The sequence below is a fragment of the Chenopodium album genome, chromosome 27 (genome assembly GCF_948465745.1).
Source record: "Chenopodium album chromosome 27, dcCheAlbu1.1, whole genome shotgun sequence".
NCBI lineage: Eukaryota > Viridiplantae > Streptophyta > Magnoliopsida > Caryophyllales > Amaranthaceae > Chenopodium > Chenopodium album.
The window spans coordinates 4792326-4818250 of NC_137860.1; the positions used below are offsets into that span (position 1 = coordinate 4792326).

At 36.8% G+C, this 25925-nt stretch overlaps 3 protein-coding genes across 3 annotated transcripts; 1 reads left to right on the forward strand and 2 right to left on the reverse strand.

The window, feature by feature from the left end:
- The first annotated feature begins 763 nt into the window (after positions 1-763).
- On the forward strand, positions 764-10670 carry LOC145619312 (dolichol kinase EVAN-like). The gene is made up of 14 exons (XM_081673981.1): positions 764-1568; positions 1687-1799; positions 2368-2550; positions 2733-2837; positions 5352-5422; positions 5503-5580; positions 5752-5966; positions 6708-6897; positions 6985-7050; positions 9289-9377; positions 9505-9619; positions 9811-9862; positions 9962-10056; positions 10173-10670. The coding sequence occupies exons 1-14, from the start codon at positions 1372-1374 to the stop codon at positions 10284-10286; spliced, it is 1683 nt and encodes a 560-aa protein (XP_081530107.1). The 5' UTR covers positions 764-1371; the 3' UTR covers positions 10287-10670.
- A 1097-nt stretch (positions 10671-11767) lies between these two features.
- On the reverse strand, positions 11768-14863 carry LOC145619587 (receptor-like protein 7). Its single transcript, XM_081674300.1, has one exon. It carries the CDS (start codon positions 14861-14863, stop codon positions 11768-11770), a length of 3096 nt encoding a protein of 1031 aa, XP_081530426.1.
- A 1897-nt stretch (positions 14864-16760) lies between these two features.
- On the reverse strand, positions 16761-20991 carry LOC145619075 (ABC transporter F family member 1-like). Its single transcript, XM_081673673.1, has 6 exons — positions 20835-20991; positions 20509-20716; positions 19595-19668; positions 19278-19488; positions 18957-19191; positions 16761-18301 (listed from the first exon to the last, which is right to left on the reverse strand). The coding sequence occupies exons 2-6, from the start codon at positions 20707-20709 to the stop codon at positions 17247-17249; spliced, it is 1776 nt and encodes a 591-aa protein (XP_081529799.1). The 5' UTR covers positions 20710-20716; positions 20835-20991; the 3' UTR covers positions 16761-17246.
- Between the last annotated feature and the right edge of the window lie 4934 nt (positions 20992-25925).

Consider the following 25925-nt stretch of genomic DNA (forward strand, 5'->3'; position numbering starts at 1 on the left):
CTAGTATCAGAATTTCAATGTGTGGATTGTTAGAGAAAGTGGGATATAAAGGTTGGATTTTTAAGCAGAGAAGGTATTGTGTCAGTCCAGACTGACGAAATGTTTCATCAGTTCGAACTGACAAAATGCGGATTTTTGATATCCTCAATCGGCGGAATGATATCCTCTATTGGCTGGATGATATCCTCTACTAACTGGATGATATCATTTATTGGCTGGATGATATTTCTACTAGCTGGATGATATCCTCTATTGGTTGGATGATCCCCTCTACTAACTGGATGATATCATTTATTGGCTATATGATATCCTTCATTGGCCGAATGATATCCTTTATTGCCTATATGATATCATTTATTGGCTGAATGATATTTCTACTAGCTAGATGATATCCTCTATTGGCTGGATGATCACATATAGCCAATAGAGGATATCATCCAGCCATTATATCATATAACCAGTAGAGGATATCATCCATCCAATAAATGATATCATAGACACAATCATAAATGATATCATATAGCAAATAGAGATATCATCTAACCATGATATCATATAGCCAATAGAGGATATCATCCATCCAATAAAGGATATGTATAACTTGTATGGGGATATGTATAATTTGTTTGATAATATGTATAGCAATGGTGGAACCTCCATTGAAGATCTCATACTAAGGTCATGGGTATAGCATAACTTGCTCATTTCTCAACCAAAACACATGCATATGTTATCAAAATGCTCACTATTCAACATACAATCATATGGGACAATCAATTTCAACAATTATACATCATATAAGAAAGCCCTAATTCGATTTTTTGGGCATTTTTCTCTCTCTTCCACCATGAATGGCCCCGCTTCACTCCTTCACCATTGATGTCGTCATCGTCATCATCACTTGCAGGGGGAGAAGGAGATCCACCATTGTTGTCATCATCGATCATCGTTGTCTTTATCGTCATCGTCATCTCCTCCGCCGCACAAACTATTGGATCAGTCAAGCCTGATCAAATAGTTTGATCCAATATCTTGTGTTTTAAGTAATACTGCGTAGTAAATGGTGAAAAGTTCTCCAACGACCCAAATATTGAAATTCTGGTATTAGATGACCAAACAAATCCGACATGGCGCTTCACAATTGGGTGGTGATCCGTTAATACCACACATCACCGTCATTCCAACAAACAAACAATCACGCGGTTTTCAGTCTCACAATTTCAGCGTTGATTTCTTTCTTCAATCTTCATACATAGATCCGTCACAATTCCAACTCGGTGCGCGCCAAAATCCCCCTTTTCTTTTCTCTCTCCTCTTTATTCGTTAACTATGGCGGATTACATGCATTAACGAAGCTCTTCTGCAACAACAATGGCGTCAATGGCTTCTTCTTCGCTGTTAAACGGCGAGCGAGCCGTCGTTTTACTTGTCCTCACTCGTATCCTTTACTCCGCCCCTTTCTCTCTTTTCCTCCTTGAAGCTATTTCTCTCGCCTTCCTCGCTTTTGCCGCCTTCTTTGTCGAGATCTCCGTCGAAAATTCTACATGTAAACCTAAATTCAGCTCCAGGTCATTTTCTCAATTCAATTTTGATTTTTGGTGGATTTTTTTTAGGGTTTTGATTTTGATTAAAAATTCATGATTATTGAAATCTAACTTTGTTACTGTAATTGATTGAATAATGTAGGCCAGGTGCCTCGTCGGGGATTCTGCTGGGAGCTGTTACGTTGCCAGCTGTCGTGTTCTCGAAATTGATTCAGCTATCTAGAGGATTGCCATTGCAGGAAGTTACACTTGCAGGTAATTTTGTAATTCATGTAATCATGTTCGAGTTTTGGTAAATTTTGCATATGTAAATTTGGTTGCTTTATACAATACTAAATGTTTGTGACTTGTATGATTATTGAGTATGTATGATGACTGTATGGATACAAGTAGAATGATAGAAAACATATAATTATGAGCTGTGTTATGTTCATTTTTGCCCGGGCCGGGTAGAGTTCTAATTATACCTATAGCTTGGGTTGATTAGGATGGAAATTAAGTAGATGGATAATATTTAGTAACTCTTGCCAATTTCCTGAACAAACAATTACACCAATGTCAAATTTTATATTTCGGTCGATCCTTCATTGGTTTGAAGGGAGAAGACACAAAAGTGTAGTTCAATCTCTCCTTTGGATGTTAAAGGGGGATAATTAGCAAATGATTAAGTTTCCATGATGAATTGTGAGCCTATTCTTTTTGTGATTTAGTGATCTACTATAAGCAATTGTAGTTTTATTTGTGATTAATTTATTTATTTTTATTTTGATATACTTGTTTGTGCATCCGATTTTTTAGCTGTCAATCTTCTCATGCTGTGCAGAATTTCAGTACCAGAAGTTTCTATTTTGGACTACATATATTAGCTGCTTCAGTGTACTTCTCTTTCTTGGTGTGGTCATTCAGCATTCAAGCAGCAGCAGAGTTGCATTGAAGTGCACCTTCACATTTGTAATATTGGGTGCATTAGTGTACTTAATTCTCCCATTTGATGCATCTAATTATGGTATGTCTTAAATGTGACTAATAATTTGTTTTTCGTGCAAATGGAAGGTCATTAAATCGTTTGTGGTTAATAGGACAGTGTTTCCTTTCTTACATTGTATTTTTTTATATTTTATGGTTGTCTAGTTGTATTTCCTTATTGGCTTGTATATGATTGTATGACTTGATTTCCTTCTATTCCAGGGTTGCATTTCACACTTATACTTATGTGGATGTTGAGTCATGGAGTAGCCGCAGTGAAGTTGATTCAACACATTCTTTGTACTTTCCCCTCATGTGCCTCCATAGGTATGTGCTTGTCTGATCTTGTTCATGTCACTTCCCCACCTTTGCTTGGAACAAGGAAAGACACTTGTTTGGCCATTCAACTAGTGTATTTCTTATTAAGTTATTAAACTGTCTGTATTTTGGAATATCTATAATTGTTTTAGAAATATCGGTTGGGACTTTACATTTTGCTGTGGCACACTGGTGTCCGCCGGGAGTTTGATTGGTTCGGTTTAGCTACTACCATACTTCCTTTGTTCTCTATTCATCACAACATATGGGTTGGCCACATAAATTAAGGAAAGGGATAAATGGTGAGAAATGGGCCATGCGGCCAAGGGCCACTAGACCCATGTGATTATGTAAAAGGAAGTGAGAGAACAACCGTAACAAGTGGGTGTTAAGGGCAAGAAAGTCTGTTTGGGTGTCAAATATCCAAAATTAAAAATGTTGCTATCAATAGATACTTTTGAAAAAGATATATGTTGCAGTAGAAAAAGAACTGAGGAAGTATTGGAGAATTTTTCTCGGTCCATGGTACACAATTGTATCAAACTGTACAAGTTAGTAAGTTACAAATCTTACAAGCCCCTTTGAGCTGAATCCTCATGTCTCCTAATTGTACTTTTCAAGGTCTACTTAGCTTCAGATTGATCACCACATAACTTGCACTTTTGAAGAAGTGAGATAACAACTGTTGAGTCCCCCCCCCCCCTCCTCTTTCCGTAAGGATTCAGCTACTGCTTTTGTGCAGTATTAGTTGGAGAATTAATGCTTAATTCTGCAGAATTTGTAGGTTTGAAATCTTGCACAATCGGCCAATCGTATACATCCCGTATCTTTATGTTGAATAAATATACTCAATCTCAACCACTTGGCTAACTCTGGACCACAGGATTGTTGATCCTAGATTGGGTTGTGCTTTTAATTTTTCAAATACCAGTGCACTTCTCCTGTGACAATTTGGCGAAAAAAGGAAGTTAGCAGTGCACAAATCCAATCAGTAATCATACAGTTAGAGAAGAAACCAACAAGTTCTTCAAGCAATCCCATTTCTATGAGGACCTTTACAAGAAGTAATTGGTAACTTTGATGTATTAGCTTAACTGAGGGTTTCAAAGGAGATTCTCTAATGCTTGAGTAATATTGCTCCATTCATAGCCCAACTGAAAATCAGTTAAACATCTTCTCATGATTGATTCCGTATGACTCTTTGAGAGAGGGGGGGTGGTGGTGGTGGGGGGGGGGGGGGGTGTGTATTTGATTCAAGATGGTAGCTAAGAGGGTTCTTTGGTAAATAGAGAAGTTGTGGCCACGTTATATATCATGTTGAAAACTTAAGAAGCTCTGATAATTGAAGATGTGTATTTATTTGTTAGTGTCTTGGTGAATTTAATATGCCCATTTATGGTTTCAAACAGTGTTCATTCATCAAGAAAATCAGATCAAGGTAGCAATGTTGCTGCTAAAGTTGTGCTACACCTGCGAAACATGAGCAAAGAATCATGAGCAAAGCCTCATAGCAGGGATTTGAATTGTGGTTGAATGTTGAGGATATATTGCTAGAGGTGTCCACACCTTGGTTAATTTCAAGAGTAGGGATGGGGTTGGGAAGGACACTAGCAGTGGGTGATAGGCACTCTGAAGCTGTAGATGTATATTCCCTCATTCCATATTATTTGTCCCCTTAACTAGCTTTTCTTTCCATATTGCCTATAATTTAAATTCATTATTAGTTTCTCGAGAAAATACAAGTTTCTCAACATGAGAAACTTGTATATTTCTCAATGGGGTATTTTCGTCCTATTGTTCTAACGGAAGCTTAACACCGTTAACACACATAACATACCCATCTCTCCTCAGCCATGGAGTTTGAGAATCCTTCACCAATGGAGGTCGAGGACTTCTACAACAATGAAGAAAACGCTCACAAACAATGACTAAATACCTACCATTAAGGGTTAACCATGCCCTTAATTTACATATTTTTCTTAGGGTTTTTCGTTAAATTCGGCGGCAAAGCCGCCAAAATTGGTTTGGGGTCGGGGTTGTTGCGTGTTAGTGGTGTTGAGGATGATGTTCGCTGTGGTGTCGGGCAGATTACACCATAGCCACCATTGTTGCAGAAAAATGAAGAAGGAAGAAGAAGAAAGGATGAAGGACAGACTGCTATTAACGGAGTAACGGCAGGAGATGGGAAATAAAAAACTATATTCAATGCTAATTATCTGAGTCAGCAAAAAAAATAAAAAATTAATAACTTTGTAAATATTTACATCCTAGAGAAACAAAAGTTGTTTCTCAATTTGAGAAACCGGGGCAGCCTCTTAGTTTCTCATTTAATATTTTTAGCTTTGGATTTAAATAATTATCACTTTTTATTCCTTTGTGAGCAGAAGTTTAATGTAGATTTTTTCTTTCTTTTTTTTTTTTTTTTTTTTTTTTTTTTTTTTTTTTGTCTATTACTATAAGTGGATATACATGCTACCCTTCTTTTTTTATATGTTGACCATTGTTGTTCATTCAATGTTGTAGGAGAAGCACTTTTGGTGACTGTTGGTCTTACTACATATTTTGGAGACATGCTTAGGTCTACTCTTGTGAAGGTTTCTACACTTGCTCTATAAGTAATATGAACCGTTTTGCCAAATTATTTGTTGTAAAGGCCGTTCCCTCTTTTGATCAGATCGTACAACACTTGATGCCTTCAGAGGCTGATGAGCGATATAGCATTAAAAGAAGTGAGATTAGCACCATTATTCAGGTATATTATCTTGTTCAGTTTTTTTTTATTTTATTTTATTTTATTATTATTTTTTTTTTAATATATATATATTTTTTTTTAAAGCTGACTTGGTATGTGGTTTAGGACTTGAGGTTGATGAGAAGACACTACTACTACATTAAATTTTTGTTACTTTTCCTTTTGTTGCAGGGTTATCTGCTTGGCTTCCTTCTGTTTCCTTTACTTTTTAAATTTTCTGCTCAAATTGGCGATCGCCTCGTCAGTTTTAGCTCATATAATGCAAGGATCTGGAATGAGAATGGGCGATCAGTTTTATTCTTTACTTTGCTGGCTGTTAGTTCAGCTGCAATTATTCCACTATGGGTGCAGTTCGTTCAGGATTTTCAAGTGCATCCTCTATGGTGGTATTAATGCATTCTTTTTCTCTTGTGTATGTCTGGTGTACAATAATTACTTCTAATATTTTTTTTTTCATAATCTCATATAAATTCTAGAGAAATATATTAGCTGAGGTCTTCAGCACAGATTGTAGTAGCTTTATTACATGCCTATCAGCCTAGTTGAATGGGAAAGGAAATTCTGATTGGAATGAGAATAATGGAATATAGAGAAGTAGAGGGAGAAGAAGTTTGGGATAAGCTGTGTTGAGTGAACCTAGTAGAATCAAAGAAGGAAAGATTAAATGATTTGTGCAGCATTTTTATTTTTATTGGTGCTCAGGGGAGCAGTAATGGGAACTGGGAAAGGAGCAATTTGCACCACATGATAAACTTTATAAAATTTCTCATTGAATTGAAGGATTATGTAAAAGTAGTCAGTTCAAATTTTAAGACCCCCCCCCCCCCCCCTCCCAAAAGACGACACTGAGTTTTTTCCTTCAGAATTTTCCTAATTGGAATAATGATGGCTTGAGGGTCCTTTAAAATACCTTCTTCTTAAGTGTTTGCTGTGGGGTGTCCAACCTAAATTGTTGGTTGTATTTACTGTTTAAATCTTTTTAATTAATCCATATCTGACAGTAATAATATGGCTCCTAGTGCATTTTAAAAGTTTTCATTCTGGAAATTATTTGGATTGACATATTAATTGTGCAAAGATTTCAAAATCTTCAGCTGATTCTTGACTTCAAATTTGCCTTGAAACAGGGTGTTCGAATTTGTTTTCTCTGAGCCTCTTAAGAGGTTATCATTGTGCATCTACTGGGTGGCTGTAATTTGTATCTCAGTGCATCGATTTTATAATATTTCAAGGAGTAGTAAGGTGGAGAGGATTCTTCTGCGAAAGTATTATCATCTAATGGCTGTTTCTATGTTTGTTCCTGCGCTTATTCTTCAGGTTGGTTCTGCTATGTTATGGCTGATTGGTTAATTTCTGTTTTTTCTTACAATGTCTGATGCTTATTTTGTCTTTATTTTTTTTCAGCCAAATTTTCTTAATCTTGCTTTTGGTGTGGCTTTGGCAGCTTTCTTAGTCCTGGAAATAGTTCGGGTAAGTTCAATTTGCAAATTTCCATTGTCCCTTCTAAATCCATTTCATCTTTCTAAGGAGGATGCTGCATTATTCTTGAAATATAAATAAAAATGGTTTTGAAGGTAAATTGGGGGAAGTTATTTATTGATTCACGAAGAATGAGAATATGAGATACAATAATAACAATGCTTCTAGTCATTAGACTATTCCTTATAGAAACTGGCTTAAGTGATAAAGTAAAATGGAGCCACATAGCATCATGGTTAACTTGAGACAATGACCAAAATTTTAAACTAAAAAATATATGGAAAATATATCTGAGGCCAGAGAAAGGTAAGGCCATGAAGTCTTGCCTTCAAACCTTTTTTTTTTTTTCCCCCCTTTTTGAAAAGGGTGCATTTCATTAATTAATAAGTTCTTATGGAATCTCCTAATGCTTTAAACAATTGATCAATTACAATTTATCAGTCTTCTTTTAATTCACATCAGGGCTACAGTGGAGCACAAACCTTCAGCTCAGAATGAGATGTTTTTGCCTCAGCTATATGTGGTCCATGTGGAATCACTGCTAGCTCTCAACTGACTTGCCACTTTCGCAGCCAGTTCCCATCATATTTTTCCTTGTTAGCAATCTCATACCCACTACACCATCATCCCTAACAGCCGCTTCACAATGATTTCTAGTAAAGTAATAAGCCCTCCTTTCATTGTTTCTCAAACTACATCTAGATGCTCCTGTGCTACTAATCTATCAGGTTAAGCTTGCAAAATGGCTTCAGAGTAGCTGGAAGCTGCCCTATCTACATTTTAAGGTTGCCTTACTTTTGAAACAGTCATAATCCCCAACAAATCATGCAAACCTACCTTTTTAACTCTAAGTAAGAAAAGAGGCCGCAGCCATTTATGCCACTACCCTGTCCTCTCATCTAAACAAAGTTATCTGTTATATGAGGTGAAAAATTATCCCGTACCCTACTAGCTTAAGGAATATTTTAGGAAGCTTGAAGTGTGTCTTCCCACTTATAATCACTGCAAATTACTCTTAATAGATAAGCTGTAGATACTTTTCTCCACCCCCCCTACACAAATAGGTAAGCATCACGACTTGCATGGCACTAGAAAATGCTGACTTTAGGAGGGCAGGAGCCGCGGGTGGGATGTTTAGCGAATATACTTCCACCAAAAGGGATAGCTACCTGAAGAAAAAGTTGCCTCATACTGACCAACCCTTTCTGAACAGATGAAACAATATCCCAACTTTAACAAATAACACCATCTATTAAGTGTGAATCAAATTTGAGGGCACTCACTTCATGGGACACAAAGAATAAGCTCAGCTATAAAATCTAAGGTTGCATACACCAGCTTTCAACAAATTAAGACATGCTCCATATCACTACTTGGTGTGAGTTCTAAAAGATGGTGATTTAGGTAGAGACTTTCACTACATTTCACCTCAACCTCTTGACCCTCCAGTAAGCATTAAATATACTTCTGTTATAGATGGGGTTACATCCTGTCACAGCTTCCGCACTCTAGGAATTTGGAAGTAATGACTTTAAGCACACGTCCAATTATACTAGGTTCCATAAAACCATAATTAGCCTCCACACTTGCCTCGCCATAAGTAAATTAATAAACACTTGAACTGTTAGTCTAACGACTCTAACCCCTTTGCCTCCCAAAGCCTCGAATTTACATAAAATCCCACACTACCAGGTGAAATATCAATCTTGTCGGCCTTGTAAATGTGCCAGATATGAGCTACATTGACCGGAGATCACCAAAAATTGGCAAAAATTTAAAGATGCTAATTATATAGGATGCTTTGAACAGCTAGGCATTATATATATGTTAATTTGTTCACCATCGTTAAACTATGGATGAATTGACCTTTAATTTTTTCTGGCCCCTTGCTCAACAATTGTTCGATCAAATTTTCAGAGTTCTGCATGGTAAATGCATCCCATGGTAGACTGCTAGCTAATTATATCATGCAACCTTTTTTTCCCTCTGTGGGGTATTTGTAGTGTTTCTGGGTCTTTTAAATATGCTTTTTTTTTTTTTTTTTCATTGTATTGGCAGCTTATTGGTATCAAAGTTCTGCTGTATTGGCTGTCATTATTGTAAAAACTATGTTTTTGCACTAGAGATAGTTTCATTTAACATAATTGTTTAACTTTCAAGCACTTAATCACCTAATCTTAGCTGTCTTAATCATCAGTTTACTTGTCTAATTATAATCTTTATAGGCAGGTATGGAGAATTTGGCCTTTGGGGGAGATGATTCATCATTTCATGAATGCTTTTACAGACCATCGTGATTCTGAACTTCTTGTTGTGAGGTATGTGTCTATTTTGCGTATGATCACTTAATACTTGTGCCTTTGTTGAAATTCTGAAATTCTTGTTGTGAGGTGTGCCTGTAAACCAATTAGTAATTACTTGTGCCTTTTTTGTTCATTCTTTTAGCCACTTTTCTCTCTTATTGGGATGTGCGCTGCCTATATGGATATCTTCTGGATTTAATGATCGTCCACTTGCACCCTTTGCTGGCATTTTGAGCCTTGGAATTGGTGATACCATGGTAAGTTATATATTTATGAAGATATGTCAAAACTGCTAATCGTCTTCTTTATGTGCTATTGAACCTGAAAAGACAGTTTGAGGAAAAGAAAGCCTGCAAAATGAATTTTAAGTGAATTGGTTGGGTATGATTTAGCTTGAAATATCTGCATTTTGCCTACGTAGATGTCTGATGTTCTTTCTTTCGTATAGGCATCAATGGTTGGTTATAAATATGGTGTTCTGAGGTGGAGCAAGTCTGGCAGTAAGTTGTTATGCTCAGTTGCATTTGTCCATTGGTTGAACCTCAGTTTTCTTTTCTGAACGTTTGATTTTCTAATGGTCTTCGGATGTGTCTTTTCAGAGAAAACTATTGAAGGGACCGCTGCTGGTATAACATCAGTCATGGCAGCATGCTCTTTTCTCCTCCCACTTCTTGCATCTGCTGGATATATACAGGTTTGTATTGTTAACATGCTTACAAGATAAGCTGTTATTCAGTCATTCTCTGACAATGCATGGATTTACTAATAATCATATCAGATTGGCTAATCGGGCGATTAAAAATTGTGCAGAATTGGAGCTCACTTCTCTTGGCAGTGATAGCAAGCGGCTTGCTGGAGGCTTATACAGCACAACTCGACAATGCATTTATTCCATTAGTGTTCTACTCCCTTTTGTGTCTGTAATACAACACTAAGTGGACAAAACATACATTTAGGCATTTCCTTGGATCTTTAACAATACACTTAGGTACCCCCTTTCATGTACATAGAGTAAATTCCGAGCTTCACTAATTATTGACAATGAAGTTAACTGCAGTTGCCACACCATGTTCAGGGATCTATTTCTGAAAATAAATGAGTATACAGAAACTATACTTCGTTGTTGACCATAGAGCTCCACATAAGGTTTTTGTTAATATCGCCTAGCTCGAAAATGCAGAAGGCTGTTCTGCTTGTATTAGATGAGCCTTTTATGTATGTAGTGTATATTACTCATAATTAGTTGTAAAATTCTTTTTTTTCTTTGTACGGTTTTCAATGTGCAATGAAGTTTCCAGGTTCTACGTATTGGTTCTATTTTGCCATTTTGGATTCTTATTCATAAATTAAATTGTTCTTCATAGATGTTCGTTCATAAAAAATAATAGCTGAAAATGATATTGCTGATTTAGCATGAACAATGTAATGCTGTGAAAAATGTTGGGCAAAATTACATTCATTGACAAGCTCCGAGGTATTCCCTGAGCTTTAGGATGGGGCAAAGAATTTTCTAACAATGTCCAATCCTTGCTGATGGACAAATAGGGTTTGTTCAAATACGGAGTTGGCAAGCTTTATGATGCGTGTAGAATTCAATTTTTTTTTTTTTTTTTTTTTTTTATTCATCGACGTACCAAAATATTTCTACCATGGTAGGTTTAAGCCTGCTAGCTGAATTTCAAAGAAATTCATGAAATTATCAATCAAGAAGCTTAAGTAGTCATTTCTCATTAGTGTAGTCAGCTACTCAGCTTGTTTAGCTTAAGTGACAAGTGATCAATTCATGACTGCTAAATTAAACTTTATTTTTGAGCTATTCTTGATTCGAAAAAAAATTTGGGCACCAATTCATATAGCTAGCATAATACTATGAGCAACACGCTAGGGAAACCTTTACGAGCAACACTCTCATCTCATAGAGTCATAGGTTGCTATATCTTATTCATATAGCTAGTAAAATACTACATGATGCTGGGATTATACATCAGAGTGAATGAGTGATAAGACAAGCAAAATTTACAAGCTACTTGGAAACAAAACTATGAAAAAACCTGATACTATGCAAACTCTTTCATATTTAATTTTCTCTTTCACTGTAAGTCCAAAAATTTATATTGAAGAGCAAATGAGATTTTAAAGCTCACACGATGCAAAACACTAGGGAAAACTCTATGAGCAATACTCTCGTCTCATAGGGTGCTATCTTATTCATATAGCTAGCAATATATTACATGAATAACATGATATAATACTGGATAATACACACGATACACATACATTAGCAAAAAAAATACAAGCTACTGGGAAACAAAACTATACAACAACGGAGGAAGAAGCCTAGATAAACTGAAGTAATAATACATGGTTCATAGACTAGATATGAAGCCCCTGCATCTATAGCTTTTTCAATTTCTCCTAAGTCTTTGTGTTGATCTCTTCACTCTTGTTTTCGACCTCCCTTTCCTTCCAAAAGTCTCCATAAACCAATCATGATGTCGATCAGTCACGTATATCTTCCCAATGACATAGCCGATTACAAATCCACTTACACACCCTAAAGATCTGATGATCCAATCAATCAGCTTAGTATCCTCTTCAACCATCTCATCATTTGTTGATTTTTGTGGTGGTGAGGATGGCATGGAGTCTTTCTTGCACTTTGTAGACAATGGAGCTCCGCATAATGCCAAATTCCCAGCAAAAGAGCTATTGTCAAAAGTATTGAATTGTTCTCCTTCAGGTATTGGTCCAACAAGACGATTTTGTGAAACATTAAAGACCTCAAGAAAGGTTAGCCTTGTCAGTTCCTGAGGGATCAGTCCTGAAAGCATGTTTTCAGAAAGGTCTAAGGACTCGAGGTCAGTAATGTTGGCTAGAGAAGATGGGATACCACCAACAAGATTGTTGTTGGATAGATTAAGAGCCTGAAGACCCCTAAGATTTCCAATGTCCTTAGGGATCCTACCCGTGAACATATTGCTTGAAAGATCAATGACTCGCAATACAGTCAATATCTTTGGGTAAACTCTTTCACTCCCCTTATTTGTTATGGTGACAACATAATTGTATCTCTCATCGATAAACCACATTTGACTGTAATCATATAAAAAATACATTTGAAAAAAAGAACCGGATGAGTTTGATGAGTTTTCAGTTGAAAGCGTCATTGCAACCCAACTTTGAAAACACCCAGATGGCAAGTTACCAGTAAGATAATTATAAGACAGATCAATTATACGCAGCTCACGAAAATCACTACCAACTGAACCAGGAAATGGGGTTGGTATCTTCCCATAGATGTTGTTATGCCTCATAATAAGAACTTGCAACGTGGGAATACTTCCTAACCATGATGGAAAAGTGTCATTAATACGATTTCTTCCGACATCAAGTACCTCAAGCAAAGTACAATTGATTAATGACTTTGGGAGATTGCCCTCAAATTGATTTTGGCTTAAATTAATCATCTTCAATTTACATGATTTTGAGAAGGTTGAGGGAATGGCACCACCAAATGCATTGCCTTGTGCATTTAAAACTTGCAAAGAACCACTAAGTTGATGACCAATGCAGCTTGGAATCTCGCCTACAAGACTGTTTTCAGATAAGTCAAGGTAGACTAAAGAAGTTGCACGACATATATGATTGGGAAGAACTCCATAGAATTGATTATATGAGACTTGGTAAACTAGCATGGACCTCGGAGGCATTGGAAGTGGCCCTCGCAACATGTTATAACTGAGATCTAACGCTTTCAAATTATTCCATGGGAGAAAAATCAAAGGTTGTTCAAAACCTGTTAAAAGGTTATTAGAAAGGTATAAGAACAATAGATTTTCCCTAGTTGTGTTCACAAACCATTGTGGGATATTTCCTGTGATGTTGTTTCCTCGGAGAAATAGTCCTCTTAAGTCATCTTGATAACGTAAGAGTTTTGGGAACTCAGTCAAGTTGCACGATTCAAGACCCAAAGTGCGCAACTTCAAAATAGATGATGAATTGGTGCTTATATTTTGAGGGAATGTGAGGCTAACACCACTTAATTGTAAAACACGAAGATTTGGGAGCGTGAAAAATGGATCAAGCTTACCAACTGTGCCCCTGAAATTCAAAGTCAATAAGTGAAGACTAATAAGGTTAGAAATCCAAGGTGGGATTGGACCTTGCAACTGATTACCTGCTAGGTCTAAGGCTTCTAATTGCGTTAGATTCATGAACCAACTTGGAATTGGTCCTGTTAACAAGTTGTTTCGAAGACTCAAAAAATCGAGTCTAGTTAAGTTAGAAAGAGTAGGCAGAATGTCATTTCCTAAATGCATTTGGGGAAGGAATAGTGTAGTAAGTGAATTTAGCTTAGGCAGCCAAGATTTCAGTATTCCAACAGTCCTAACATCCATCATGTCTGAAAGAGATATATTAGTAAGTCGCGTTAGGTTCATGATGGAGTGAGGGAGTTCGCTAAAATAATTGTACGCAAGGCCTAGTACAGTGAGGTCTGTCAAGTTACCTATAGAGGATGGAATTTTTCCGGAGAATTCACAATCATATAGATTCAGAACACTCAAGGATGCAAGATTTCCAAGTGAATCTGGCAACTCTCCTGAAAATTTCATACCCTCTAGAACTAGAACACGAAGAGGACTATTAGAATGAAATTCAGGAAGATATCCTTTTAAATTGGGATTGTTAATTAATGAAATTTCTTCAAGTTCTGGTAGCCGGAAAACACTTGTTGGAAATTCACCCAGTAGATTACAAAAACCGAGAGAGATAGCTTTTAGGGAAGTTCGGTTGCTTAAGATAGGAGGTACCTCAGACGATATGTCAACAAAGTCAAGATAAAAATGGGTTAAGCAACTTAAATTATTTACTAACTTCTCTAGACTCAAATCATTAAGTTTCAGATTTAAATTCTCATTGAAACCTATAGAATCTCCATTGTATGAAAGATCAAGAAGAGATAGGCTAGACAGTTTTGAAATTTCTGATGGAATTTCGCCACTGAAAACTGAATCGGAGAGGATGAGATGTGTGAGCTTGTGTAGACGACCAATGTCAGAGGGAATTTGAGAATAATTAAAGTTGTTATAAGAAAGATCAAGCTCACGGAGATGACTAAGGCTGAAAAGGGTGCTGTTTTGAGGGAAGGTGCCGTAAAGGCAGCTGCTACTGAGGTCGAGACCAATCACATGACCTGTCTCCTCGTTGCACTTGACACCATCCCACCTACAGCAATCACCAGTTGTTACAGTGGCATTTTTCAAACGATGAATGTCTGACTCATCGTGCCATGATTTCACCAAGGTAGGATTTGATACAGAGCAATCAAGACGAAAGCTTTGCTTAAAATGAAGCAATGCAATCTTCTCTTGATCATGGCACAATGGTTTCGATTGCTGCAAGGAAGGGAGGTTAAGATTAGCAAGTACTAGAAAATTGATAAAAAGTAATTGAAAATATACGATAAATAGAAGCATGAATGTAAAGCATCCCAAACCCATTGTGATATAAGTGTATATCTGATTTTGTGAGTGAGGAATTTTTTTACTGGCACATAACAAAAGAGATGAGAGTGGCTTTTATAACCACAGACGACGGTCACTTGGTTGAATGTACATACTTGAAGCTAAGGATCACAATCGACAAGTCTACTAACGGGGAAGACGGGGCATAGCATTTGTCACAAAACATTGAAATGAAACCATCCAAAGAAAGAAAAGGAAAGAACAAAACAGAGACTTGATGACTTCTCTTTGAAGATGATAATAGTACAAGTTGGAGCAACACAAACCAGACGTTTATTTACAAAGAATCTAGAAATGTACATCCTTTAATCTTATTTATATTCCCACTAATATATGCAAAGAAAATATAGGCTTTATCATTAGCTACTTTTATAAAACATGCTTGTTCTTCCCTCATATTTAAAGATATGAATACCTTAATCTAATCACTTAAAAGTTATGGGGTCGAACCTCAATGAGCCTCGATGTAGATCATCCCCTGCTACTCTGCTAGCTACTTAGCTAGAGAGCAAAGATGATAGATACTGAGATATTGGTTATCTTTTGCTCTGAACTAGTCAACATTGTGTCCTTTTCGGAACCAACGATAATAGATTTCCTAAGGCCAAAAATTTCACAATCCAAATTAGCTAGTAATGAGTAATGACAGCTTCTGAATCATCAAAGGAGACAAACGTTTCGAATGGGGCAAAGAATTTTCTAGCAATGTATGAATCCTTCTTGATGTACTACTAGTGTCTGAGCAGATAGGCAAAGTTGTATGATGCGTGTGGAATTCATGCTTTCAATCATTTACGTACCAAATATTTCTAACAATGAAGGTTTAAGCATGTTAGCTGATTTTCAATGAACTAAATGATAAGCAAAATATTTAGCAAAATATTTATATTACTATGTACTCCCTCCGTCCCTTTATGTAGTGTTGTAATGGAAAGAGGAAGTACAAAAATAGATTAAGCAATCATTTGCAGAAGTTAGAGACAAAAAGGGAATTTTATTCACGAATTTTCAAAGGAAACCATATGAATAAATTGAGGGATATCTAACTCACAAGGCAAAAGATACAAACATACTTGGCTCATGCCATTGATAATTACAAGTTTATAACTAGTGACAATAACTCCGCATGGCTCTTGTTGACCATGCACTTTGAAAGAGAGCCTAGAAAAGTAGCAAGTTTTACAGTTCCTTACTACAATTTGTTAATTGAACCCACATTTAACTGCTTATAATTCTACAACTAATTTTAGGTCCAGATGATGTCCTGGGTTACCGCAATATTTCCATGATATAAATTATTATAAATATTTAAATTTTATTGAATGACATGTTGATAATAGCTTAGTGGGTAACACGTTAGAGATTAATCTTGAGGTCATAGGAACAAATCTTGTAGGAGCCATATTTTTAAACAAACCGAAATAACTTTGAAAAAGCAGGCCATGTAAGATACCCAAACTCAGGGCCTGTTCTCATTGATTGAACTGAAATGAATATTTTATAAGAGAAGAAAATTAAGAACTGAGCTGAATTGAACTGAATTTCAAACAGGCTAAGTACTTGTTTTGCTTGAGGAAGTATCAGCCATACGCACACTCATTAGCCAAAAAGGAACAATTGCATATCTCTAGTTATCTTCTTTCACTTGGTTTTTTGTATAAAAAATCAGTGATTGTCTGCTCTGTTTTAAATAATATTCTGCTGAGTGAAAAGAACATCGACTATTCGATTGTCAAACGTTTGATTGCTCAGTCATCTACATGGCACCATGTAGAACACTGTTCAGGAGCAAATACGTGAGAACTTTAATTAAAATCTACAAAGTATATAAGAATACGAAGAACTTTGTAAGACTGCCAATGATAAAACAAAATTGCCACAAAAAATAATTAGTATTAGACTGTTTGGGGTGTATTTGTTACCAAAGTGTAGCTGACTGGCTAACATCCCATTACCATTTCCAGGTACAACAGCCAGCAACTAATTAGTCGATGAACAAGAGGATACATAGAAAAATGTTCAGTAGTAATTTAGAATCTCAAACATGCAGGTTCACAAATAATCTCGTTTACAAGGCATAGTCTCGTTGGTCAACTACAGAGTTTGTTTTATAAAGGGTTTTTTAAAGGGGGTAAAGAAGCAAAAACAAAAAATTACCTCAACTCAGGCCACAGTAATGCTCAACTCGCCAAGCTTAGGACTATAGCCGAAACCTTCAAGGCTCAACTGCAATTTTCTATCCAAACATCGAGAAGGAGCTATGCTCATTGAGGCAAAACTGAAGGTCGAGGTGAGGTGCATAGTACTAATAAACGTTTGACAAAATTCCAACCAACTCACACCCATAATAATCATCAGCTTATTCGAATCCAGCTTTCTTCTTGAGATGATTCTTGAAGGCAATGATATCCCCTCCCCATCGAGTGACGGCTTGATTCTCACACACCCATATCTCATGGGCCACTTGGTTGATGAGCCTGAAATCGTGGCTAACAAGAACCATACCACCATCCCACTCGTTCAATGCCTCGGCCAATGAATCAATAGTCTCAATATCCAAGTGATTAGTAGGCTCATCCAGCAACAGCATGTGAGGCTGCCGATAAGCCAGCCAAGCAAAGATAACTCGACTACGCTGTCCATCAGACAAATTTTTCATAGGCATAGTCTGTGCTTTGCCAGATAGCCCAAACCTCCCTATTGCTGACCTCATTTTCTCTTCTTCGGTACCTGGATATTCTCGCAACATATATAGTAGGGCAGAAATTTCTAAGTCGAGCTTTTCTGCAAGATGTTGATGGTACTGGGCAATCCTCAAGTGATTGTGGCGCTTCACCGTGCCTTCAAGAGGAACCAAATCCCCTGTCATCAGCTTCAGAAGCGTACTCTTTCCAGCACCATTGGGACCCACCAGGGCAATCCTGGAGTCAAGGTCCACACCAAACTCAAGGTTTTTGTATAGAATATTCTCTGGTGTATAGCCAAATGACACTTCCACAAACTGCAACACTGGAGGGGGAAGCTTTCCAACATCTGTAAAACGGAAAACAAGAACTTTGTCTCTGGAAACTTTCTCTGTCAGTCCTCCCCTCTCCATCTTTGCAAGTGTTTTCTCCTTACTTTGTGCTTGACGGGCTAACTTAGCAGACCCGTGACCAAACCGAGCAATATACTCTTTCATGTTAGCAATTTGTTCCTGCTCCCATTTGTATTGTTTCATTTGATTCTCTTCAAGTTCAGAACGGGTCTGAACATACTGATCATAGTTTCCAGAGTAGATCGTCAACTTCTTGTTTTGCATGTGTATAATGTTAGTGCAGACACCATTCAGAAAATCTTGAGAGTGTGAAACCACAACCAGAATGCGATTGAAATTCTTCAGATTCTCCTCTAGCCAAACACAAGCTTCAAGATCTGCCATCAAAATGAATAAGCAAGGTAAATCAAACTTATTTCTCAAAAAAAGAAAAAAAAAACACAGACACAATACAAGTTCCCAAAGAGAAATATAATTCCATCAAGTTAAACATATCTTATCACACCACCACCATATTGTCTATATAGAGTAGGCTAAAGATGGCTGTAAGCCTGTGCCCTACAGGCAATTAACCACAACAATGTTGTAAGAGTGCCCCAGCACGATCCAAGTGCACTTACAACAGTGTTGTAATTAAGTGCTTAGGCCAAATTAAACTTATTTAAGCATGGTTGACTAACGTTGAGCCGTCCTAATACATTAAAACATGGCCTAGAGCCCAGCACAAAGTAACATTGTCATGTCACAATCTGAACAGGCCAGCCCAGCTCAGTGTTATCTTTATAGTTAATATCACAAGCTCAACGTAATATGTTGACCAAGTATGTTTACAGAGGATAAGATTATCTAAATTGTACCATCTGGCATATGAATCATCGTAAGATGTTCTCAAAGCATCATAACAAAAAAAAAAATGTTTGAGAAACATCTCTCCTTACTTTAAAGGGACGTGGATGTCCATGTCAGACAAGCTTGTGCATAAGAAAAATTAAGCACAAAAGAAGTATCATGAGATTAAGTGGTTCAACTTACCAAGGTGATTTGTAGGTTCATCCAGCAGTAAGATGGTTGGATTCATAAATAACGCCCGTGCCAATGCAATCCTCATTCTCCAACCACCAGAAAAATCTCTAGTCATTTTTTCCTGCATCATCTTGTCAAATCCAAGACCATGCAAGATTTCAGCAGCACGCTTTTCAGCAGTTGCTACATCAAGAGCTTCCAACCGCTCATAAATACGTTCAAGTGCTTCCCCACCTCCATCATCCTATAGACAAAAAAATTAATTCTGCAAGCCGATGATTATAATAATAAAAATATCAAGTAAACAATTAATATATGCAGAGTAAACACCTGTGCCACTAATCTTTCAACTTCTTGTTCTAACTTGATCCTTTCCTCATCACAGCTTATTACAGCCTTAAGGGCAGACATGTCAGATGCTTCTATCTCACTGCTTAGATGATAGATATCCATGTGCTCAGGAATTGGAAGCTCTCGGAGTCCTATTGCAGTAAGAAGGGTAGATTTTCCACAACCATTTAAACCCAGCAAACCATAACGTCTGCAGATGTAATTACCATGTATAACGCATTATGTTCAGAGTGAAACAAATTCAAATATAATGACAAAAACAAACTTAAGAATACAAGTACAGGATAGCAACAAACCTTCCATAGTTCAGCTCCAGCATCGAGTCAACTATCAGATCATGTCCATGAAAAGTAACTGACAAAGACTCTATCTGCAAGGTAGAGGAGTTCCATCATGACACATACCAGAGAACTACAGAGACTAGAAGCAGCCACATGCTCAAAATACAAAAGCATATTATACATAACTTTACCTCCTAAGTAAGAACGAATCACAAGGGATGACATTTCGGGAAAATTCACTAAATTATAAGTTCATTCAATTAATCCAGCATCATAGATGGCAGAACACCCAGCTGACAGACGATCTGCTCGCCTAGGCATTGGTCTAAGTGCGGCATAGCTAACAAGAATAAGCTAGAAGTGAGACCAGCTAACCACATGATTTGTGAACATGCATGAAAAAATATGTGAAAGAAAGGACTCCATTACCAACTTCATAAGAAACTCAAACGAATATAGACATGATTGCAAATACCATACATGATTGCAAATACCATAATATATGCAAAGACTAATATGCAAGAAATAAATCAATTCCATATTCTCTACACCGCATACTTCATGGCTAACATATTATTCAAACCTCACCATTCAATTTCAGATTAACAAACAGGAAATTCATTTATTTTTTTACATCAAAATTTCATGAATTATTCATTCTAATACAAACAATCCATAACATGACGATGACTTCCAGATAAATTTTTTAAAAAAAATAAAACCTTTAATTGATTAATTCAACCCCCTTATTCAGTTCAAGCAAATCCCAAAATAGACTTCAATTATCTAACATTAGTAAACTCAAAAACTACCTCTAAAGCTCCCTTTTTTATCCAACTTTTGTAATTATAATCAACAGGAACAACATAATTTCACATAATAAACAAAGGCATAAGAAATTCGGCACGAAACGGATCGAAAAAACTTACCCTAACATCTCTTGACAAAGGATGCGAGCAAAGAATACCGGTACAATTCCGATCAGAAATCACCATATCCCCAACTGCTTCAGTAACCTTATCAACACTTTGAGCTGCCGCCTTCGATGAGGCAGGCGCTTTACCTCCTCTTTTCGCCGCCGCAGCTGCCTTCTTCTGAGCAGCCTTCTTCTTGCTTGCGTCCGACACCATTTTCAAACTACAAAACCACACAAAATCAATCAAAACACCACAAAATCAATCAAAACTATAAAATCACATCAAAAAAAACAACAAATTCAACTAAATTAATGAGTAAAATACATGTACAAACATACCAATTAGGTTACGGAGAAGATAGAGAGATGAGATCGGCGACGAAAAATGGAGGAGAGAGAAGAAGAAAAAAAATTGGGATCTAGGGTTAGGGTTTCCGACGAAAGTGGAATTATATCGGACGATAGAGGGAGAAAATAGACTCCCAGGTGTGTGGATTATAAGGCTTGTTAAAAAAAGGGTTTACAAGTGAAGGTGCTCAATTTATAACTACCTAATCGGTGTCGTGACCGACTTTTGTTTTTAATTATTCTTCTAGCCTAGATTTTTACATCTTCTAGATATTTTATTTCCTAACCAAAGAATTGTGCTCTCTCGGGCGGGTCGGTTACTCGTCATACTTGGTTGGTTTAAATCCTAAGATGTTATTCGAGATCTGAGATTGGCGAGTGATTATGGAATTATGATTGAAAAACAAATATAAAGTGATTCATATATTAAAATTAAGTAGGTCGGATTCAAACAAACTCAAACTGATTCACTCGATTGATATATCTATATAATAAGTCAATGAGAACAGTATATGTATGTGTGTGTTTGTTCCTTCCTAATTTGCTAACCTTCTCAAATTCCAAAATTCTTGCTTTGTGAGTATCATAACTATTTGGCAATTCTCATCAAAAAAAAAAAAAAATTAAAAAAAAAAAAAACACTATTTGGCAGCTCTTTTACTTTAGCTTAAAAAAAATATAATCTCGATGTTTTACATTACTTGTTACATATTCCATTTATAGTATTCCTTTTTAGTTTGTTTTTTTTTTTTTTTTTTGAAGGGGCGAGATTAAAATTCATTAATAATAAGCTATACGGCACTTACATAAGAAATCGTAATCGAACAATACAAAGACAAAAAACCAATTACAAGTTTGAAATAAAGGAAACTACAATTGTACGCGCAAAATGACTTTCTGAAATACCCTTGGCTCATATAACGTTGTCCTATGCAGCCTCTTGCAAGGGGGTCTAGCAATATGTTGTAGTTTCTGACGTGAACCTTCATTGACTCAGAATCCCGTACTCCTCGACCCGAAATCAAACTTGGTGTCGTACACTTCACCATTGACAATACAATCTCTTATTCAAACATGGACCCTAGCTTGGAGGCATAACCCTTCAGCCCAAACCAACAGAAGATCAAACCAAAGCCCCATAGCCAAAAAACCCGGTTCAAATCCTGCACCAGAAGATCGGCACACCGATCTGTACACCCCATAGCACACAAACGCACCACACAAGAAGAAAAAATAACAAACCCTAAAGAAACACACACACAAAGACTAAAATAAGAAACAGACAGAAAAATAAAAACGAGAACTACAAACGAAACCCTAGCAAACGACCCCGCAACCAAACCGAGCACCACCATCCAAGCACCGAGGTTCACCAAACCAACCCACATACCACCGTACAGGAAAGCTCGACCTGCAGGGACCCACCCGAGAAGCCCAAACCCCACGCAACCCTGAACCGCGGCAACGACGGCTGGAAACACCAGACTGAGAGCAGCCCTACGCGAGGGACTCAGAGGGAGATAACTCTCCTTCCCCGTTCTCCTACAAAACACCGCGACGACGGCCAAGGCGGTAGAGCAGAGACACAGCGGGGAAGCGGAAAAAAGGAGCGGCGGCAAGCCGGCAACAAGGTCGGTGAGGAGTAGCGGCGGCCGGAAAAGGGGAGCGGCGCAAAAAGCTAGGTCGACCGGACAAGAAAACAGAGCGAAAAAAGAAAGGAACACCCTAAGGAGGTAGATCGGAGGCTCGCCGACGTTGTGGCATGGGCGGTGAGCCGCACACCCGCCGGCGAGCCTCATGGCCGGAGCTATTTGGGAGTGACGGTTGGGTTTTCTTTGGGGGAGAGAGAGAGAGAGCGTTAGGTTTCGTTTTTATCTCCCCTTTTTAGTTTTGTATTTGGAATCTTTCTACTTATATTATATATACGGGTAATATCTAGACATATTTGTCGTTATTTTAGCTTTGCTTCTTTTGATTCTATTATTGTTACACCAAGATCAATAAATGTGTCCTTTTTTTTATTCAATGTATGGATCATAAACTTGCTAACTTTGTAGATCAAAATCTCATTGTATATTACTCCGTAATGAATTTACATTACACTCTTCCTCATATCTCATTTAATTATTTTCATCCACTCAAACTCTCTTTCTCTCCATATGTTCTGATAATTCCTCTTAAAAACCCTAATACAATGATTCTTCACTCATCAAATTAACTTGATAATTTCTTTGGGTGATATACTCGGTTTTAGATTTTTGTTCATCAACTCTATTATAACTAGATTTCCAATATACTTTAATAACCCCAATTATTTTCATGTATGAATCAACATATTTTCTTCTCTAGGGTTTCTCATATGTATGATCTTTGCTTTTAACTTCAACAAATTTTGATTACATTTCAGATCCCAAATTTGTTCACTTGTCAAACCTACAAATTTCTTTGGTTTTTTTTAGGAAAATTTGTTAATTACTACCTTAAAAAAAGGGGTTTTTGTGAATTACTACCCCTTAAAAAAAAAAAAAAATTAATTTCTACCCCTAAAAGTGATTAATTCTAGCAACTACTACCTTTTTTACTAATCAGCCTACTTAAGCTCTTAATGATATCATAATTCATCTAAATTCTAATTGGTAGCTCTTAAACCTTAATTAATTAAATTTACCCTAGCACCACCTTCCCAGCACCATTGCACCACCTCCGACGACCCCCCTTTGACCCCTTACCACCTATGACAGCTCCTCCACCATAAAACCCACTCCCCGCGCTTAATCCCCCACAACGTAACCCACTCTCTTGTTCCCCCACCACAAAATCCACCCATTTCTTGTTCCCCACCATGATTTCCACCTCTATTCTGCTTCCCCGACACACAATTCCCACCCCCTCACCTTCCATCACCATAAGACCCATCCTCCTCCCATTCCCCACAACAAAACAAAGCCCTATCACGTGGCTGGACTATTTTCGGGGGCTAGAAGAAGGGAAGGGGTAGTAATAGATGTTGAGGAAAGGGGATGGGATGGGTTTTAAGGGTTGGGGCAAAGGGAGGGGCCGTATTTGCAGTGAGTTTCGCTGTGGGGGTGAGTTTCATGGTGGATGACTAAGAGGGGGTGGATTTCATGGTGGGGGAGCAGCCGTAGGAGGTAGGTAGGTGGTGCATATGGGTTTATCTGATTAATAAAGGTTTAAAAGCTATTAATTATAATTTAAAGGAATAATGATGTCATTAAGAGCTTAAGTAGGCTGATTAAGAAAAAAGATAGTAGTTACTAGAGTTAATTTGTTTTAGGGGTAGTAATTAACAACTTTTTTTAGGAATAGTAATTCACAAAGGCCCCCTTTTTGAGGTTGTAATTAACAAATTTCCCTTTTTTCATAAGGTTTTTTTTATCATTAACTATCTTTATTAACTAGATTCCCAATGTAAGTTAACAAACCAACTTTCCTTGCGAGAATTGACACATTTTCTCTCCTATGGTTTCTTCAATAAAATTTTGGTACAACGATCCTCTTACAAAGGGAGAAAAATGGGGAAGTTATTTGGAATTTGTTTATATAAAAATCTTTGCAATTCTGATTGGTTAAATAGGGTGTGTTGTACCACATGACATATACAACGAGTGTTATCTTTGCTTTTTACTTGAACAAAATCTTTGCAAACGTTGATTGCATTTGAGATCCCAAATTTGGGTTCATCCATTTCTTCCTTTTCATCTTGATCTCTATCGCAGGTTTTAAGCATGAGTTTAAACTCGTCAACTAAACTTTATACCTCCTTCATTTTTTGTAGCTATTCATGTTTAGACTACGTTCCCAAATTGTTAACAAGGAAGAATTATGATGGGTATCACAATTTTAGTGCCCAATATTCAAAGGCTCATTGCATTTGCTCTTTAGTTGCAACACCTAATTCAATCCTCAAAAAGAGGTGATTGTTAATGGTGAACCAAATGTGGAGGGAAATCCACAATATGAGATCAAGTTGGTAGTTAAATTACATACGTCTCATCAGGCGATGGTGATGATCAAAGTGATTACGATGATTAGTGGTGAATCCAAGATTGATTGATAGGTTTTCCCATCCTCGACCACATATAATATATCAAACAATAGTCAAAGCTTTAATAATGAACCAAAAAAAGTATACATAAAACAGGTTCATTTTATAAAGTAATACAAATTCATATTATAATCAAATAATACTTAGGTAATTGCTCTCGACGAGTTTTCATGTATTGATGATGATATCATTCATGCTAACATTATTTTTTGTAAAAAACTCTATCTCTAGATAAGTAATCAAGCAATCTTTGAACATTTGATGTCCCATGCTATTACACAGTTTATCTTTCACTTGCGTCATTCCAGAAAACAATCTTTCTACACTTGTCATTGCAACGAGAAAAATCAACACTAACTTTAGAAGTGAGTAGACTCGATCATACAAACTTTCCTATCTCAACAAGTTTCGTAAAAAGCTCACTTAGACTCTTCAAAATTCAAAATCTCTCATCATTTCGAACATCAACAATGAAATTTTCAAGCGAATGCTAAAAAAATACTAATTTCGAGCTAGAAAAATCATCGGTATAATTATATATAGTGCAAGTTAAACTAACTTCTTTTGTCAATAGAAGAAAACCAATTAAAGCAAGACATACATACACACAAGTAGATCCTTACTCACCTCAGTAATTCAATTTTCAAGTTCTTGTAATTGAAGTTCAATGACACTTAGAAAAACTTCAACTCGAAAATGATGAGGATATATGTCAGTTGTGGGCCTTTACCTCTAAACATTTTTCTCCTAGGAACAATATATTGCCCCTCCATTTTTAAAGCCTCAATATCATATTTAGCCATACAAGAATTGACTTTCTCCGTATGATAATCCCATGCATCCTCCATCTCTCATGCATCTTTTGCAATTTAGTCTTGGTAACATCAACCATGACCATTTGCATTTACAATTCCTTGATCATGTTTTAGCAATGTCACATTTAACTCATTTGTAATTCCAAATATAACAATCATCAAGTGTGCCACAAAACACAAAATCAAATGACATCAACAAGT

Bases quoted from the DNA above. Each gene is read 5' to 3' on its own strand.
- LOC145619587 (XM_081674300.1), bottom strand. From the start codon at position 14,863: ATGGGTTTGGGATGCTTTACATTCATGCTTCTATTTATCGTATATTTT.
- LOC145619312 (XM_081673981.1), top strand. From the start codon at position 1,372: ATGGCGTCAATGGCTTCTTCTTCGCTGTTAAACGGCGAGCGAGCCGTC. The intron at 2,551-2,732 runs GTATGTCTTAAA...CTTCTATTCCAG, and splicing joins ATTTGATGCATCTAATTATG to GGTTGCATTTCACACTTATA. The intron at 5,423-5,502 runs GTTTCTACACTT...TCTTTTGATCAG, and splicing joins TTAGGTCTACTCTTGTGAAG to ATCGTACAACACTTGATGCC.
- LOC145619075 (XM_081673673.1), bottom strand. From the start codon at position 20,709: ATGGTGTCGGACGCAAGCAAGAAGAAGGCTGCTCAGAAGAAGGCAGCT. The intron at 19,669-20,508 runs GTAAGTTTTTTC...TCTACCTTGCAG, and splicing joins CTTTGTCAAGAGATGTTAGG to ATAGAGTCTTTGTCAGTTAC. The intron at 19,192-19,277 runs GTGTTTACTCTG...TTTTGTCTATAG, and splicing joins TTGAAAGATTAGTGGCACAG to GATGATGGAGGTGGGGAAGC.